Raw genomic sequence first — 17,376 nt, forward strand, 5'->3', positions numbered from 1 at the left:
TTGTCCAGGGTTTAAAAATTAAAAACAAAACTTAAAATCAGGGCAACTCGACCAAAGTATAGTTGGTTGTCGACATATTTAAATTTGTCCAGAATCTTTGGTATAAAGATTCTAACAGAATAACAGAGTTGGAAGGGATATATATATATATATATAAAATATATATATATTAAAAGGCAGTGGTGACGTAGGAAGACTTTAGGATAAGGTTGAAAAAAAGATTCCAGCCGGAAGGAAAAGCCCATCGCACCCGTGCCAGGCAATATGAGTGAAGTGTTATTTCGTTATTGACTCGACAAGAAGTTCCATCACTTTTCAAGGGAAGGGTGCAAGCTATTTCCTTTTCCTGGTCTGCAATAATAAAAAGGCGATTTTTAAAGGCTACTCCGATCTGGTTGTCACACCTCAAACCTTCATTTGCGTTCCTACCGAGTTGTGGCTTGCCAAGAGAAGGGCACGCAATTTGCTAGTGGGAGCCGACCGGATTGAGGAGGGGGAGGGGGATGGCTTCAGGGCAGCCGGAGACCCCTTAAGAGGCAAAATTTTCAAAGGTCTACTTCAGAGGTCTCCAAACTTGGCAACTTTTAAGACTTGGGGACTTCAAACTCCCCAAAATTTTGGGATTTTGAAGTCCCCAAGTCTTAAAAGTCGCCAAGTTTGGGGACCCCAATCTACTTGGTGGAAAGGACCAAAAACAAAACAAAAAACAAAAACCCCAAAACCAACAAATGGAAACTGCACGCTTTACAATAAAAAAGTAGAAACGGATTTGATTCCTTTTTTTTTCTTTTTTACGAATATAAAGTTTCTTGTAAATATGTACAGTGTTCGGAGCTATTCTATAGCAGGAAGCATTTTTCACAAACAAGACACGCGATATACACTTTCAAGGACTCGAGAAGCCGAGTTTTCAGGTAATGAGGGATTATCATTATTAAGTAATAGTAGTAGTAGTATTAATCAGTAGGAGGGGTTTTATTTCTTTTCTTTTTTTCTCTTTTCCCCATAAGATGCTAAAGACCTTAAAAGAGCTCTTGGGATTTCCAGAGACGGAAATCCTTGCACATTTCCTGACAAACCGCCGGAGAATGCAATCGACCTGACCCTGTTTATCCGCAACAAGGCCCCCAAACCCGAAGCGGGAAACACCAGAGGGGAGGCCTCTCTATAGGGTGGCACTGGGAAGTTGGGGTGCCCAAAGGAACCGGCGGAGGCAGGTGGATTTGCTCTGGCCAGCTGGGAGCAAAAAAAACAACAATAAAAAAGAGGGCAAAAGCAAACTACGGCTCAAAACGGTGTGTTGGAACTGAGCGGGAGCCAAGAATGAGAAGCGAAGGCAGGGCTGCGGTGGCAGGAAGAAGAGCCACAGCTGGTTTGTCGCCCACATCCTCTTCCCAAAAGCGAGGAGGGGGGGAATCTCCGGATGGCAAAGAGGGTTCCCCCCTCCTCTTTCTGTGACTTTCCTCGCTCCTTTTGGCCACGGGGTCGGCTTGCCTGCTCTCTCTCTCTCTTTCCCCCCTGATCCCGGGTTGGGGGAAAGGTAGCGTCTCCTCTGCTGGTCATCTTGTTCGGTGGATGGGCCGGATTCCTGGGCCGGCTTCGGGGGCCTGCCTCGGTGGGCTCAGTTGCAGCGGGGGTCCTCGAGAACCGTCCCATTTGCTCCTTGGGTGCAAGGTTTCTTTCCCCCTCCCCTCCCCCGTCCTCCCCTGCCCTTCCCTGCACACCCTCCTCCCCCAGGTCCACAAAGGGATGGTTCTCGGTTGCAGCATCGTCTCGAAGAGAAAAGGCTTCGGTATTTCGAACACGGGAAAGTTACGAGATATACAATATCGAGCAAAGCAACTGAAAAAGAGGCTGCGGTCAAGGTGACGGCGGCGCAGGAAGCATGCAGGGAAGTCGCCATGCAGGAAAGCCTGAGGGGAGGGCCGGAGGCCTGGCTCTGTGCGTGTGTGTGTGTGTGTGTGTGTGTGAACGGAGCAGTTGAGACCCCCTCCCCGGGGGCCTTTGGATGCAGAGGGCGAGAGACCAGTGGGCAGCTTTCATCGACGGTCGAGGCGCATTGGAGGTGGGGAATCGTTCAAAATTGACATTTCTTCCCTGCAACCACAGAGATGCGCTGACAACTACGGTGTGTGTGTGTGTGTGTGTGCGTGCGTGTGTTGTGTTAAAATTTGGATTTGGAACGGTCAAAATTCCAAAAATGATAATCCTCATCATCCTAATGTTCTGGGAAGCAACGGATTCCCTCCGTCGCCCGCAATTTCGCTAGAGCTCTGCAGCGGAAGAGAGGAGGAACACTGGGGAGCAGACAAAAAGACACCGGACCGCTGCTGGTTATACGAGGCTTTTTCCCCCAAAATAAACGGACAGCCAAGTTTTGTGTTTTGTTGTTGCTGTTTTTTTTTTGTTTTGTTTTGTTCTTCTTCTCAGTCTTGGGCCAAAGCCCCATCGCCAATCGGACGATTGACGGGACAGGGGGAAAGCGAAATAGAAAAATCGAGGAACTGCTTTGAAAGGAGCAGTAATACAAATTGACCCTTTCCCTCCCCACCCTCTTCTCCCCAAGGGACCGGGACAGGGGAGGAAAAGGGGAAAAAAAGAAAGGAAAAGGACACCCTCCCCCGAGGTGGGATAGGAAGGCGGAAGGTGAAAAAAAGAAATTGAGGGTTACTTGGGGAGTTAAAAAGTTAGGGTTACTTGGGGAGGTGGGGGGTGGAGAATGGGTGGTGCACCTAATTCTGGATAGTTTTTGTGTTCTTCCTTGGAGTTCAGGGTCGGAGGGTGGAGGCTTGTGACGCTTATACTGAAGATTGGTCCCAGACCTGTTGAGGAGAAGGCGGAAAAAAGAAGAAGAAAAAGGGACATTAAATTTTCTCTCCCTTTCCCTCTCTCTCTCTCTCCCTCTCTCTCTCTCAAATGCTAAGAGCATTTTCGGAAGAATTTTAAACATCACCTTTTCGAGCAGTAAGTCCCCAGCTGACTTTCATGCCTATGGGAGGATTAGAACTCACTGTCTCCTGGTGATTGGCCCAAAGTCCTCCAACCAGCTTTCACGTTTAAGGTGGGATTAGAACTCACCCTCTCCTGGTGATTGGCCCAAAGTCCCCCAACCAGCTTTCACGTTTAAGGCGGGACTAAAACTCCCTGTCTCCTGGTGATTGGCCGAAAGTTCCCCAATTAGCTGTCATGCTAAGGCGGGACTAGAACTCACCACCCCCTAGTTTCTACACTGGTATCTTAACCACTACACCAAAACGACTCTCATTTTCCCCAGGGGCCTGGGAGGGAGGAGAACCATTATTTTTTTCACAATTGGGGAGGGGGGGAGGCCTGTCCCCATCCTGCCGTACCTTGTTGACCTGGGCGAGGGGGGTCCGGGCGCCCCCCACTTGTATTCGTCCCCTGCTGCTCTCCTCAAACAGTCTCCCGGGGGACCTTTCTCGGCGGGTGCTGAGCACCCTTCCCGGGGGATTTCTCCCTCTCCGGGGGCGTCCCGGGGACTTGTCCCTCCGTAGCTCTGTCCTTCCTTCTCGGTAGCGGTGCGGTGTGCTTGGCTCGCGAGGGTGGCCGGGACCTTCGGGGGGCCCTGGGCTCGACGCTACCCGCTTGGTTATGTGCTCGTTATACGTGGGCGGGCCCCTCTTGTTTGGGCTGCTGTCCATCCCAAAAATTAAAAAAAAAAAAATAAGAATCAGGCTCCCAATAATGCAACCAGGATAAAATGAACCCCGAGGCATTTCGCTTCCTCAAAGAACAAGTTTGTTAAGGTACGCCATCTTGGCACTAACTAGTGGAAAGCCAGCGCTGAAGGTTTCCCGGCTTTCCACGTCGCTATAACTAGTTTTTTTTTTCTTTTTTCTTTTCAATTTTCCAAAACAATAGGTCACATTTTCCGACCAGGATGTGAAACGGTTGCCTGACAACTTCGCTCCTCCTTCCTTCCTCTGGCCAGGCAGCCCTTGGAAAGGCAGCTGACTCATCGTCCAGCTATGTTATTTTGGCTGGAGTTCCATCCACTTCAACTCCCCCCCTCACCCATTTCAGCTCCCAATGGGTCAAACTGAATTCATATGAATAATCCGGATATCAACCAATCCACCACTTCATCGAATTCAGGCTTGACACAGGGGACGAGGGAGAATGTCCAATTGAGAGTGCGATTTGCAGCACCACCCGTAGTGTTCGTGTCCGCTGGAGAATTGAGGAAAGGCAAAGCATCCCCAAAGATAAAAATCTGTAGAGATTCTCCATCATCCAGGTGTCCCAAAGATGCCTTTTTTTTCAGGGCCACTGCACTTTCTTGTTGTTTTTTTCTTTTTCTTTTGAAGACCTTTCACTTCTCATCCAAAAAGCTTCTTCAGCTCTGGCTGGATGGTGAGGAATGGAAGAATTTATTACGTTCCTTGCAGACAGTTGGTCATTTGCATCCTTTTAGAGGGTCGTTGAGGCCACTTGGAGGTTTATCTGTGTCCTCAGAGTCACCTTAATAATGCTCTGACCCCTGTAGCCTGCAATTTTTTCCTTTGTTCAAAGGGTGTTCGTGCCAAATTTTATAGCTACAGATATGGCTATAAACCTCCACGTGGTCTCAACGACCCTCTAAAAGGATGCAAATGACCAGCTGTCTGCAAGGAGTATAAACCTTTCCATTCCTCCACCGTCCAGTCAGAGCTGAAGAAGCTTCTTGGAGGAGAAGCGAAACGTCTTCACAAGAAAACAATGAAGTCCGGTTGCCTCCTGAGAAAGCCCCTTTGGGACACCCGAAGATAGGTGCTTCCCCGATCCCAGCCATTCCCCCTTCCCATCCCACCTGCCCAATTGCAGAGCCCCTCTCAAGAACCCCCCCCTTTAGCTAGAAGGCATCCCGGATTCTCCCTCGAAGCTGGAATGCCGCTTCCTACCTGCGGGTGGTGGAAGAGCCCCGATGATGCTCGTTGTTGGATTCTTTCACCAAATTCCCTTTGCAGCAAATAACTCTCAGTTTGTCCTGGTAGGAAGAGGCCAGGTAAATGGCTCCGGAGGAGATTGCCGGGCCCAGGTAACGAGGGCTCGGGATGTCCAGGTGGGCTCGGGCTGGGATGCTGGCAGGAAAGAAAGATACTCTTTAGATGGGGGTCTGTGTGTGTGTGTGTGCGTGGGACAAATCTTGTCCTAAAGGCTTAGGAGCCGTTTGATGCTTGGCTGACTTACCCAAGAGAGGCGCGTACTTGAATTTCTATCACCTCCAGGGAGTTGAAGTGAGTCACGAACAGGTATGGTTCCCGATAGGCTGTGGCCGCGCCCAGAAGGAGAGAAGCCAGGTTAGAGAAAGTCATCAGGGGACAGACTGTTTTCTGTCCGAATCCAAGTTAAATTTTAAAATGTCTGCCTGTTATGGCCCACCCAGCGGCCAGCGGAGCTGGCGGCAGACTTGGACAGTGAGGAGGTTTGTGGGGGTGGGGAACATGGGCCAGTCCTGGAGTCTGGGAAAGACTCTGACGAGGGCTCTGCGTCGGAGGCAGAGATGAGGCCAGGGCCATCTGACCATTATCAGCTGCGTTTGGAGTCAGAGATCAGTGGGCAGAAGAACGGCTGGAGCCTGTTCCTAGTGTGCGCATGCACAGAGCTGCCAGAAGAGTTCAGAAACACTCAACTTGGGAGTAAAGCCACAGGTGGACGGTGAATGGCTCCTTCCACGGGGAATAAAGGGGAGCGAAAGGGGAGTGGTGCTCGTAGGAGACAAGTAGTTTAATTCATGAGGGTGAAGATCTGTTCCTACAGCGTGGCGTTTGGAATCTGTCGGCCTGGCAACTCTCCAAGCCTGATAAAGGTCTGTAGTTGTGAACTCTCTTGAAGGACTGTTGTCTGGGACTTGGATGGAGAGGAATTCCTTTTAACCTAAATAAAAGGGGTTTTATCGGGATGCTTTCATGATCTTGGGAAGGTCTAGGTTAGAACACTGAACGTTGAGAAAAACTGACCTACATACCTACAAGAGATGGTAGAATGGGAAAGGTAATTTTTATTAAATTCTTTTTTCCTTGTGTAGCTTTGCCAAGGCACGCAGTCCTGGACTTAGTGACCATTCAATGCTACAACGCCCCCCCACCCGCCAAAAAGCAAACTTTTTCACACTTATGACCGTTGGAGCATCCCTAAGGTCATGTGACCAAAATCCAGACACACTTGGCAACTAACTCAGCATCCTGGGATCATGGGATCCCCTTTTGTGACCACCTGGCAAGCAAAACCAACGGGGGAGCACTTAACAACCGTGTTACTGACTTAACAACTGCAGTGTGTTCACTTAACAACGGTGTCAAGAAATGTCATGAAATGGGGCAAAGCTTAACAAAAACCCATTTATCAACAGATCTTTTGGGGGCTGAATTATGGTCCTAAGTCAAGGATTACCTGTATTTTTTTAAAAAGCTAAATCTCTGAAGGATATGAATTTTCCGGGAGTAATTTTCCAACCCTCCGCATTCCAAAAAAAAAATACCACAATGAGCTCCGTGCCGAGCAAGGAAGTCAGAGATAAATCCTATATTCACCGAATGCTAAAGGCAGGCGGCTCCATTTCAGGTCGTCTGAGCGGCTGCGCCTTCCGTAGGAGTCTACAAAAATCCCAAATTCTGCAAGGAAGTTGGAAAAAATAATAATCATAATAATACTGTAATTGAAGTGGGATATTTAAGAAAGAAAGAAAGACTGTCTGCCAAGAGCCCAGAAATCCATTCCTGTTTCCATTCCATTCCACTTAATTCCATATATTCCACTCCACTCCAATCCATTCCACTCCACCCCAGTTTATTACACCAGCTTCCTGCTTCCCATCCACCATCTCTCATATCAACTTACCGTGGAAGCAAAGCAGATACTCTTCCCTCTGCCCTGCTGGGTTCACCTGGATGATGCTGATTGGGAAACTGTTGTTGGAAGATGCAAGGACAGCGGATGCCAAGGTGTGGTCATTCTTATCCAGGAATTCTAAAACGACACATTTCAGCCTTGGTGAAAGCAGGAGGTTGCCCGGAAACCTACACCAGAGAGCTGCGGTGGCGCAGAGGCTGGAACGGAGCATTGCAGGCTGACTCTGCCCACTGGCGGCAGTTCGATCCTAACCTGGCTCAAGGTTGACTCAGTCCTTCCGAGGTGGGTCAGTCGAGGACCCAGATTGTTGGGGGCAAGAGGCTGACTCTGCAAACGGCTTACAGAAGGCTGTAAAGCACTATAAAGCGGTATATAAGCCTAAGTGCTATTGCTATTTTTTCCTTCCTTTTCTTCCTTCCTTCCTTCCTTCGTTCCCTGCAATTGCTCTTCCTTTTCTTTCCTTTTTTTCGTTCCTTCCCTCCCTCCCTTCGTGCGCAGTGGTTAGAAAGCAGCATTGCAGTTTTTCCTTTTCTCTCTCCTTCCTTCCTTCCTTACTTCCTTCCTTCCTTCCTTCCTTCCCCTCCTTCCCTGCTATTGTTCTTCCTTTTCTCTTTCCTTCCTTCATTCCTTCCCTTCCTCCCTTCGTGCGCAGTGGTTAGAAAGCAGCATTGCAGGCAAACTCTGCCCACTGCCAGCAGTTTGATCCTGACCAGCTCATGGTGGACTCAGCCTTCCATTCTTCCAAAGTCAGTAAATGAGGATCCAGATCGTTGGGGGGAACATGCTGACTCTGTAAACCACTTAGAGGAGGCTGGGAAGCCCCTGGAAGCTGTATAAGTCTAAGGGCTATCGCCATTGGTCTTCCTTCCTTCCTTCTCCTCCCTCCCTGCTGTTGTTCTTCCTTTTCTCCTTCCTTCCTTCTTTTGTTCCTTCCCTCCCTCCCTTCGTGCGCAGTGGTTAGAATACAGCATTGCAGGCAAACTCTGCCTGCAGTTCGAATCTCAGCAGGCTCAAGATTGGCTCAGCCTTCCGTCCTCCCAAGGTGGGTGAAATGAGGAGCCAGTTTGTTAGGGTTTGCAAGAGGCCGACTCTGTAAACCGCTTAGAGAGGGCTGTAAAGCGGTCTATAAGTCTCAGGGAGATGGCTACGGCTAAGGCCCGAATCAGAGGGAGGGATCCGTCTTACCATCGCCCCTCCCTCCGCAGCCTTTTGAACGCTCTCCCTTCAAAGCAGGCCGGCAAGAAGGGATTCCTACCTTCTAGGGTGTACTGCTTCATCTCAATTTCGTAAAACTTATTGGTCCCCACGATGATGCTGTAATTGGTGAAATGGATACAGCTGCAGGGTTCCGAGGTTTCGATCTCCTGCCAGAGCAAAAACAAAACAAAACAAAACAAAAAACCAACAATGGGCACAAGCTCCGTCGGCAAAGTTCTCCCTTCATGGGAGAAAAACCCAGCCCGGCTGAAGCTCTGGTAGTTTAGTTACAATCTTTTAAAGATAAAGACTTGGAATGTACTTCCGCTTCCAAACTGCTGCACGGCTCTTCCAGATTCCACCCCCCCCCCCATTTTTTTAATGCCAACTACTAAAACAGGCGTAGGAATGTTTTATGAGTTGGCAGCAGGCAGGTTAAAGAGAAGGAGACCCGGTCCAATTCAAATGAATGCGATGGAGGTGCCACCAGTCTTTCACTGGAGACATGGTTAGGCTTTCACGGACCCAGAAGGCCCCTTTACCTTCCTGATGCAGTACTTGCTGAGGCTCTCGTTGTAACGCAACACCACGATTTTGCTGGGCATGGCCGCGCAGATGTACAACCCGTTGTCGATCTGTAAAAGGAAGCCAACAGAAGCGCTGTTTGGGAAAGAGGCTGGCAGTAGCGGGGATCGGATTCAATCAATAAGAGGCCAAGCACGTCAGTAACGGTCATTTGCTTACACGGAATGGAAGTTTGTAAGTCAGGGTCTTTGAGGGCTGGGCCAGGCCTGCTTGCTTACTTGCTTAGCCTCACATTAGGGAGATACAGGTAGTCCTCGATGTACAACAGTCCATTTAGTGACTGTTTGAAGTTCTGATGGCTCTGAAAAAAGTGACCTAGGACCATTTTTCACATGTATGATTCTTTTTTGTATCTGCTCATCCAACAATCTTAGTAACTGGCTGTTTTTGTGCCTGCTCGTCCAACTATCTTAGTGGCTGTTTTTGTGCCTGCTCGTCCAACTATCTTAGTAGCTGTTTTTGTGCCTGCTCGTCCAACTATCTTATTAGCTGGCCATTTTTCTGCCTGCTCATCCAACTATTTTCATTTGTGCCCACGCATTGTTCCGTGAACGACTGAGAACATGGAGGGTTACTTACTTAATTACCACTTACCTTGCCAGCCGCAAAAAGATGGCAGCCTTTCACAGCCTCAAAAATATTGGGGGAGACGTCAGGTTGAGCTGGGAGGTGGGACTGAGCGAGGGACTGCTTCACTTTTTTCACATCCACAAGGCACAACGCCCTTTCGTCTCCTGGGGAAACCATGCCACGGAGAGATAGAATTCCTTTATTAGCCGAGCGTGATTGGAGACACAGGGGATTTGTCTCCGGTGCTTAAGCTCTCAGTGTGCACACAAGCAACAAGTGGTAAATCATGACTGTGATCAGAAGGTACCATCGTCATAAAGCGCAACCTACAGCATGCAGTGATGGTCATAGGATACTAAGCGCGCAAACAACAAAAATTGTAATAGGATCCTAAATTAAAGGCAACCTACATAAATCATGAGATACAAACAACCCAATTATAGTCATCAGAAGCTAAGGAAATAGGGAAGATGAAAAGATGAGAGAGATAATCAGGTGGCTTGACATCCTAGAGCAGTGGTGCTAACCTTTTTGGGCTTCTGTGCCAAAATTGCACGCCCTGCATGCCAGCACCCAGAATACAATACGCCCCCGCACAATTCCCCCAGCCACCCCTTTGCCTGCATTACACCTCACAGCTGATTTTTCGGTTGGTTTGAGGCTTTATTCGGCCTCCCAGAGGCTTGGGAAAAGCCTCTGCAAGGCTTTTCAGGACGAATTATAGGACTGTTTCATCACTTCCAGTATTACAGGAAGTGACGAAATGGGCCTATCGACCTGAAAAGCCTTGCAGAGGCTTTTTTCCCAAGCCTCTGGGAGGCCGAAAAAGGCCTCAAACCAACCGGAAAAAAAAATCAGCTGTGAGATGCATGCACGCGCAGTGAGGTAAGTTTATCTGCGGCTCACGTGCCAGCACAAATGGCTCTACGTACCACTTGTGGCATGCGTGCCATAGGTTCGCCATCACGGTCCTAGAGCGTAAACAGTATCATGGGAATTGGTTGTTTAGCAGAGGGATGTCATGGGGGTGGAACCCGTGTCTGGTTGTCTTGGCATGAAATGGCTACAGCATGAACAGCAGTCAAGGGAGGTTGGACTTAACTCCCTTGTGGCTATGTAGGGATTCCAGGCTGACCCCTCTTTTAACTCCACCCTAGGTTCTGCCACTCCTTCTCCTATACATAGAGGATGAGTTCGAATCCTCGGAGGGCAGCAAAACACTCCCCTTCAATTCTGGCCCGCAGAATAAAAAGGAACAGCCACTTGATAGTGAGGTGTGTGGTGTGTGTGTGTGTGTGTGTGTGTGTGTGTGTAAACAAACAAAATTATTCTAGGCTGTTGAAGACAGCACGCATAAAATAATTGCCTGGAGAGCCAACAGACACGAGTCCCAGGAGCCAGTGTTTTCGAAAAGCAAGTTTCTAGCCCTCATGGTCCGGATCGATCTGGAAGTAAGGGCACCGATTCAAAAGTTCTCGCGGGTTGTCCTTGATTTCAAGCAGCAAAAAGGGAGGGAGCAGAGAGATAGTTTCTTGTGCGCGTAAAGCCAAGGCGCCCTTTCTGACGCCCTCCTTACCCGAAATCATGAGCAGCTTCTCCAGGTCCTTGATGAGGTGGATCTGAAAGACAGCTCCAATCCCGGGCACGTGCGTTAAGGAATTCTTTAGCACGTTCAAGGCGTAAAGTCCTTCCTCGGCCCCCACCAGGACCACCTGTCCAACAGGATTGACACATCCCTGCGTCAATCAAAGGCATAGAAAGGAGGCCACTGGGCGGCTCAAAAGGCAAACGCAAAAAACGCTTGGACCAGAGATCCCCACACGGCAACTTTTAAGACTTGTGGACTTTGACTCCCAGAATTCTCCAGCCAGTATGCTGGCTGAGCAATTCTGGGAGTTGAAGTCCGCAAGTCTTAAAAAGCTGCCAAGTTTGAGGACCATCTGGCCATTTGACACACACAACAAGGAAGTTGGGCTATTTTGACAAAGGCCTAACAACAGTGATGGCGCACCTTTTTGTTGTGGTGTGCCGAAAGTGCGCACATCCCCCATGGTCCCATGATCCAAATTTGGATGATCCAAAATCATCAAACGGGGGCAAAAGTCGCTAAACAAATGTCTCACTTAACAACCTAAAGGTTGGGCTCCATTGTAGTTGCGAGTTGAGGACTCTCTGTGCTTAAAATCGGAGTCTATTTTAACGTTAAGTTGTCGTTATTTTGATATTTTTCTTGTTATCTTTAGTTGCTTGGAAGGCTCCTAGCAATAGCCCTTAAACTTATATACTACTTTACAGTGCTTTACAGCCCTCTCTAAGTGGTTTCCAGAGTCAGCCTATTTGCCCCCAACAATCTTGAGTCCTCATTTTACCGACCTTGGAAGGAGGGTAGGCTGAGTCAACCGTGAGTCTGGTGGGATTCGAACTGCCGAACTGCAGGCAGCCGGCAGCCAGCAGAAGCAGCCTAGAGTACTGCATTCTAACCACTGCGCCACAAATGGCTTTTAGACTCAGCTGCTGGCCAGAGGGGCAGCAGGCAAATGGAATACATAAATAAATTTGCCAGTTGTTCAAAACTTAAAATGGGCTTCTCTGTTCAGGCGCCACAAACGTTCCCGCCGGCATTCACAGTGAGCTGAAGCCAGAGACCTCTTACCTGATCGCTGAAGGGTAAAGTGCAGTTGATATCCAACCGGTCTTCTCCTTCCAGCTTCAAGAGGGAATTTCCAAGGAGTTTCTGTGCAGGAAGGCAGAAGGGGAAGAGGTGGATGAGAAAGGTCACTTCAGAGGCTGGTCATGAATCTTATCTATATATATATAAAAGCGAAAGGCCACTCACGCATCATCACAAAATCTCCAAAACCGTAACGTCTACAAACTTGAAATTTGGCACCTATGTTCCTCTTGGCTTCTAGGGGCTCACTAAGAAAGGATTTTTCCAAATGACCATCAGAGCATTTAGTGTTTCCTATATTATTATCATTATTAAAACGCTCTGATGCTAAGGAGTTCTACTCCCCCTGCCCACCTGAAAAGAAATCTGCTCCAGATGCAAAACACAAGCAGAGGAGAGGAGTTTCCGTTTTAGTTTCACAGCATCAAGCAGCTTTAGTACAGAACAGTTGAGCTAAGCCATGCCCAGGCTCCTTGCTGTCTCCTTCTTGCTCACACAGCAAATACTATTTCAGTTTCCAAACAGACCTCAACTCTCTCACACACTGACAGGACGCTAGCCAGATGAATACCGATGGATGCTGGTAGGCAGAGGCAGAATTTCCCCCCCCCCTCAAAAACTAAGCCCCACCACATAGTTTCGTAGCAAAGCACGGGTACAGAGCTAGTAACATAATAATTCTTGATTTACAATCATAGTGACTCGCTTGAAGTTATAACAGCACTGGAAAAACTGACCTAAGGCTTTACAATAATAAAACAATAATCCCCACCCCAGTGGTGACAACAATCAATCAGATAAGCCACTTGATCGGCTCCATCCCACTCTGGGTTCCGTTGGCAAATCCACGTCTTCAGGACCTTGTGAAAGGATAGAACAGCAAAAGCCCTTAGACTTATATACCGCTTCACAGTGCTTTTACAGCCCTCTCTAAGCGGTTTACAGAGTCAGCCTCTTGCAAACCCCAACAATCTGGGTCCTCATTTTACTGACCTCGGAGGGTCAGAAGGCTGAGTCGACCTTGAGCCTGGTGAGATTCGAACTGATAAATTGCAGGCAGCCGGCAGTCGCAGAAATAGCCTGCAGTACCCTGTTCTAACCACTGCGCCACCACGGCTCACAATAAAATGAATACATTCCCTAGAATGTATTGGAAAAAATAGCTAAGTGAAGGCAACAATATAAAATGAGCATCTTTAATTCTTTATAGGTGTTTCGTCCTCATTTTAGCGGCACGGCATTTTTCTACTGGACAAGCAGCAGCTGGATTTGGATCCTGAAGAAGTTGGCTTGCGTAGACATATTTGCTGTCTCTAAGACTCTCTCTAATAGAGGGAGAACGGACTTCGATCTGACGTTGACGTGCAGTGCAATCGGACTTGTGGGATGCCTTCAGCTTCCCCATTGCCACATGTACCCCTTTTGCTTAGCTTTTGCGGGGGTTTTATCATCTGCCCCGCAGGAGCGCCGAGGGGAGGATATTAAACCTGGCTCTAAAAAAAGAATAATGCTCTTTTACTCTTAGGACTCCTTGCTGGCTCCCGTACACCCCATTTAACCCAATTTCTGATATCCTGTTGCCTTCTGTCTGGAACTCCGTGTCTCTTATTAGCCCAGGTTAATAAGCAGCCAAGATCTGTTGGAAATCTCCAGAGGTGCTTATACGAGGCCCTTTGGATATTATTTCTGTTTTTAGTGCTCGGAGGGGGATCGTAAAAGCTCCAGACACCCAGTTAACTTTTGGACAAGCCTGTTCAGCAATGAGGGCCCTACTAGAAGCCGAAGGATTACGTGCACCGCTGTTTGTTTTTTTTTTTTTCAAGGCGATCCATCGCAATTCATCAAAGTCGCTATAATGGCCTTTCTTGAAAGCCCCCGAGCTCTTAATTTGGGAGGGTGCAATTCACGTGCACCCGCGGAGCTTTTTCTGCAGAAGGCATTCGGGAAGAGGAATACCAACTGCATTTCCAGCCCTCGTTTTTTTGTTTCAAAGGTTAAAGGCATTGGTGGGGAAATGAACCTGAGCCAATGATTTTGATTAAGAAATCGCTCCTGGCCGAGCGATCAAGGACCGGAGGCTTTGGCAAAGAAAGAGAGAGAGAGAGAGAGGGAGAGAGAGAGAGAGAGAGAGAGAGAGAGAGAGAGAGAGAGAGAGAGTCCACTCCCCGATTAAGAGTTCTCTCTTCCCTTCCTCCTTGTTTCACCCTCTTTTTTCTTTCTCTCTCTTCCTCTCTCCTTCCTCTCCCTTTTTTCTCTCTCCTTTTCTTAATTTCTCTTTCCTGCGTTCCTTTTTCTCCCCTTCCCTCCCTCTTCCTTCCTTTCTCTCTCTCTCTTTTCATTTCTTTCTCTCTCCCTTCTTCCTCTCCCTCCCTTTCACTTTTTCTCTTTCCTTTCTTCTTTCTCTCTTCCTGTCTCCTTCCCCCTCCTTTTTTCCTCTTTCCCTTTCTATCTTTATCTTTTTTTCGTTTCTCCTGCCTTCCTTTTTTCTCCCCTTCCCTCCCTCTTCCTTCTTTTCTCCCTCCCTTTTTTTAAATTTTCTTTCTCTCTCCCTTGTTCCTCTCCCTTCCTCTTTTCTCTCTCTTTTTCTTTCTTTCCCCCTTTTTCCCTCTCCCTTTCTTCTTTCTCTCTTTCTGTCTCCTTCCTCCTCCTTTTTTCTCTCTTTCCCTTTCTCTCTTTCTTTTTTTTCATTTCTCCTTCCTTCCTCCTTCCTTTTTTCTCCCCTTCCCTCCCTCTTCCTTCCTTTCTCTCTCTCCCTTTTCATTTCTTTCTCTCTCTCCCTTCTTCCTCTCCCTCCCTTTCCCTCTTTCTCTTTCCTTTCTTCTTTCTCTCTTCCTGTTTCCTTCCTCTTCCTTTTTTTCTCTTTCCCTTTCTATCTTTATCTTCATCTTTTTCTCCTTCCTTCCTTCCTTCCTTCCTTCCTTCCTTCCTTCCTTCCTTCCTTCCTTCCTTCCTCCCTCCCTCCCTCCCTCCCTCCCTCCCTCCCTCCCTCTTTCCCCTCCCTTCTACTTACCGCATCGGCTTCTGCCTTCTCTCTGGAAACTCTTCCTCCGGCCACGGTAGATTCCAGGGCATTCACCCAACGCTGCTTATCTGGAAAAGTAGGTGCCAGCAAATAGAGAGTCCGGCCAGGCCAACAGGTGGTGTGGGGATGAGATTCCAGCTTCAATATATATGGCACATCTAGGTGATGAGCACGCAGAACACACAAGAGACAAACTCCATTAGGGAAGAGCCAGCTTTCTTTTGCTGGCTCCTTTCTCTGCTTGTAGAGGGTGAACAAGAGGGTGGAAAGGTTTAACGTTAAAAAGTTTAACCCGAGTAGACAAACGTCGGTATTAATTGCCCCACCCAGAGCACCACAGTCCTCCTCCTCCTCCTCCTGGCACTGATGAGGTTACCTAGTTGGGTAATGACAGTTCTGCAAGAAATGAACCAAGCTCAGAGAGCACCAGAAACTCTACAGCTCAACCCTGATCTACAAATATTCTCTTGGAATGCTTTGGTTGTTTTGCGGGCAAGACCGCTGCTTGGGAGCAAACCCCTACCCCCTCTCTTGCACTGATGATGTAACCTAGTTGGGTGATGAAGATGTCTGCAAGAAAACCACCAGCATCAAAGGAAAGCCCCCAGTTCAACTCTGAGCTACAAATAATCTGACTCACTGGTACCCCCTTGTTCTTTTATAGTCATGTGGATTACTGGGGTGTCTGAAATGGTTTTATTACCCCCAGTGTCTTTCTTTCAGAATTAACAGAGTTGGAAGGGACCTTGGAGGTCTTCTAGTCCAACCCCCTGCTTAGGTAGGAAATACTCCACCACTTCAGACAAATGGTTATCTAATCTCCTCTTAGAAACCTCCAGTGTTGGAGCATCTACAACTTCTGGAGGCAAGTCGTTCCACTGGTGAATTGTTCTCACAGTCAGGAAATTTCTCCTTAGTTCTAGGTTTGCTTCTCTCCTGGATTAGTTTCCATCTGTTGCTTCTTATCCCAGGTGCTTTGGAGAATATTTCAGCCCCTGAAATATTGGAAGACGGCTATCCTGTCCCCCCCCGCTAGTCCGTCTCTTCATACCCGATTCCATCAACCTTTTATCATACGTTTTAGCCTCCAGTCCCCCAATCATCTTCGTTCTCTGCACTCTTTCTAGAGTCTCAACCTCTTTGGGACACAGATGTTCCCTTCATCATCATCATCTTCCTTTAATGACCCCGTCACCCTTTGCGGGGTGGAGTCTGGGACACTGAACGGAGCTAGCGGAGTGTTTTAATGGCCAGATGCCCTTCCTGTTGCCAGTACGCAGTTTTGCTCAGCGGATATATTCTCAGTGTGCCCAGAGAGAGAAATTATCAGCCTCTACCTAGAATCGAACTCACAGCCTGTGAGGCGAGAGCTCCACCTCTGGGCCACCGCACCAACCCCTCTCTCCATCAAGATCCTCCTCTCCATTGAATCCACACCTTTGAAGTCCCTCTTAGGTGATCAATTAGCAGGACGGTAGGAGAAGGGATCATGAAAGATAAACGATACCAGAAGGACATTTGCCTTTTGCAGGAAAGGTGTAAATCTAAGTTAAGAGCGTTTTACAATGCAGTTACTCTACTGGTAAGGATTTTAAAGGTATAAGAAGACCCTACTTGCTGTCTATGCTTTGTAACTTTCCTCACGTATCTATCTTGTGTGTACGCGAGGAAAGGTGTTACCCTAACCTTATTTGATCAATTAAAGTTAGATTTTGTTCTTCAGAGCCTCTGCTTAAGTTACAGCAGAACTTTACATTTTGGCGCCCAACTTTTCAGACCATCCTTCAAAAGGGGAGCACCGCCTTCCTGTCCTCAAGGCAGCTTCTGCAGCCCTGGATTTTCCATCCAGCCTCACCTGTCTTGGCTGTACTTAGAAGCTCGGTCGCTCCCACGGCCCCGTGGACAGTAACGTCTCCATCTGGAAGGCACAGTTCAAACTCTTCCACGGGCCGTTGTCCAGCTTTGAAAAATGATAAAAAGGGGAGAAATGAAAGGGCAAAGGAAGCGTAATGAGGAGAGGGTCTTCACCGGTTAAAAGGCTTCAATCTTCAGGTCGCTCGGGTGGGGGAAAGGGGGGCGGAGGATTAAAACTCAGGCGTGGCATCGCCACAGGAAACGAGCCTGCCGATTGCTCGGTGAAGGAAATTAGCAACAGCAGCAAAGCTACCCTGCAAGGCAAGCTAGCTTGCGTCAGGTGGTCCTCGACTTATGATGGCAATCGAGCCCAAAATTTCTGTTGTTAAGTGGGAAATTTGTCAAGTGCGTCTCGCTCCGTTTTGTGACTTCTTCTTTGGCTACATTTGTTAAGGGAATCGCTGCCGTTGTTTCAGTTAGTAACCCGGTTGTTAAGCAAATCTGGCTTTCCCGTGGACTCGGCTTGTCAGCAGATCGCAAAATCTGAACGTGTGACTTCAGGGTAGAATGGGACAAGTCAACGCCGCACGGCCAACTCGCCATTGGACAACTCGCCGCAGGACAA

At 48.2% G+C, this 17,376-nt stretch overlaps 1 protein-coding gene across 22 annotated transcripts in view; it reads right to left on the reverse strand.

Moving 5' to 3' along the window:
• Nucleotides 1-768: 768 nt before the first annotated feature.
• Nucleotides 769-17,376, reverse strand: part of CIT (citron rho-interacting serine/threonine kinase) — a 93,279-nt gene continuing 76,671 nt past the window's right edge. For 9 of the 22 annotated variants that reach the window (XM_087913189.1, XM_026718629.2, XM_087913182.1 and 6 more), the window contains 13 exons: nt 16,753-16,857; nt 14,886-15,055; nt 11,858-11,938; nt 10,781-10,916; nt 9,229-9,368; nt 8,592-8,684; nt 8,108-8,216; nt 6,841-6,969; nt 6,534-6,614; nt 5,191-5,269; nt 4,902-5,081; nt 3,351-3,654; nt 769-2,822 (listed from right to left, as the gene is read on the reverse strand). In XM_087913189.1, coding sequence (XP_087769315.1) covers nt 2,799-2,822; nt 3,351-3,654; nt 4,902-5,081; nt 5,191-5,269; nt 6,534-6,614; nt 6,841-6,969; nt 8,108-8,216; nt 8,592-8,684; nt 9,229-9,368; nt 10,781-10,916; nt 11,858-11,938; nt 14,886-15,055; nt 16,753-16,857 — 1,631 coding nt within the window. In that variant the 3' untranslated portion in view covers nt 769-2,798. Of the gene's footprint in view, nt 2,823-3,350; nt 3,655-4,901; nt 5,082-5,190; nt 5,270-6,533; nt 6,615-6,840; nt 6,970-8,107; nt 8,217-8,591; nt 8,685-9,228; nt 9,369-10,780; nt 10,941-11,857; nt 11,939-14,885; nt 15,056-16,752; nt 16,858-17,376 lie in introns of all 22 variants that reach the window. The other 13 variants (XM_087913186.1, XM_087913184.1, XM_087913190.1 and 10 more) reach the window with 3 other exon arrangements.

Source organism: Pseudonaja textilis, chromosome 15, assembly GCF_049901715.1.
Source record: "Pseudonaja textilis isolate UNSWEBS1 chromosome 15, rPseTex1.2, whole genome shotgun sequence".
Lineage (NCBI taxonomy): Eukaryota > Metazoa > Chordata > Lepidosauria > Squamata > Elapidae > Pseudonaja > Pseudonaja textilis.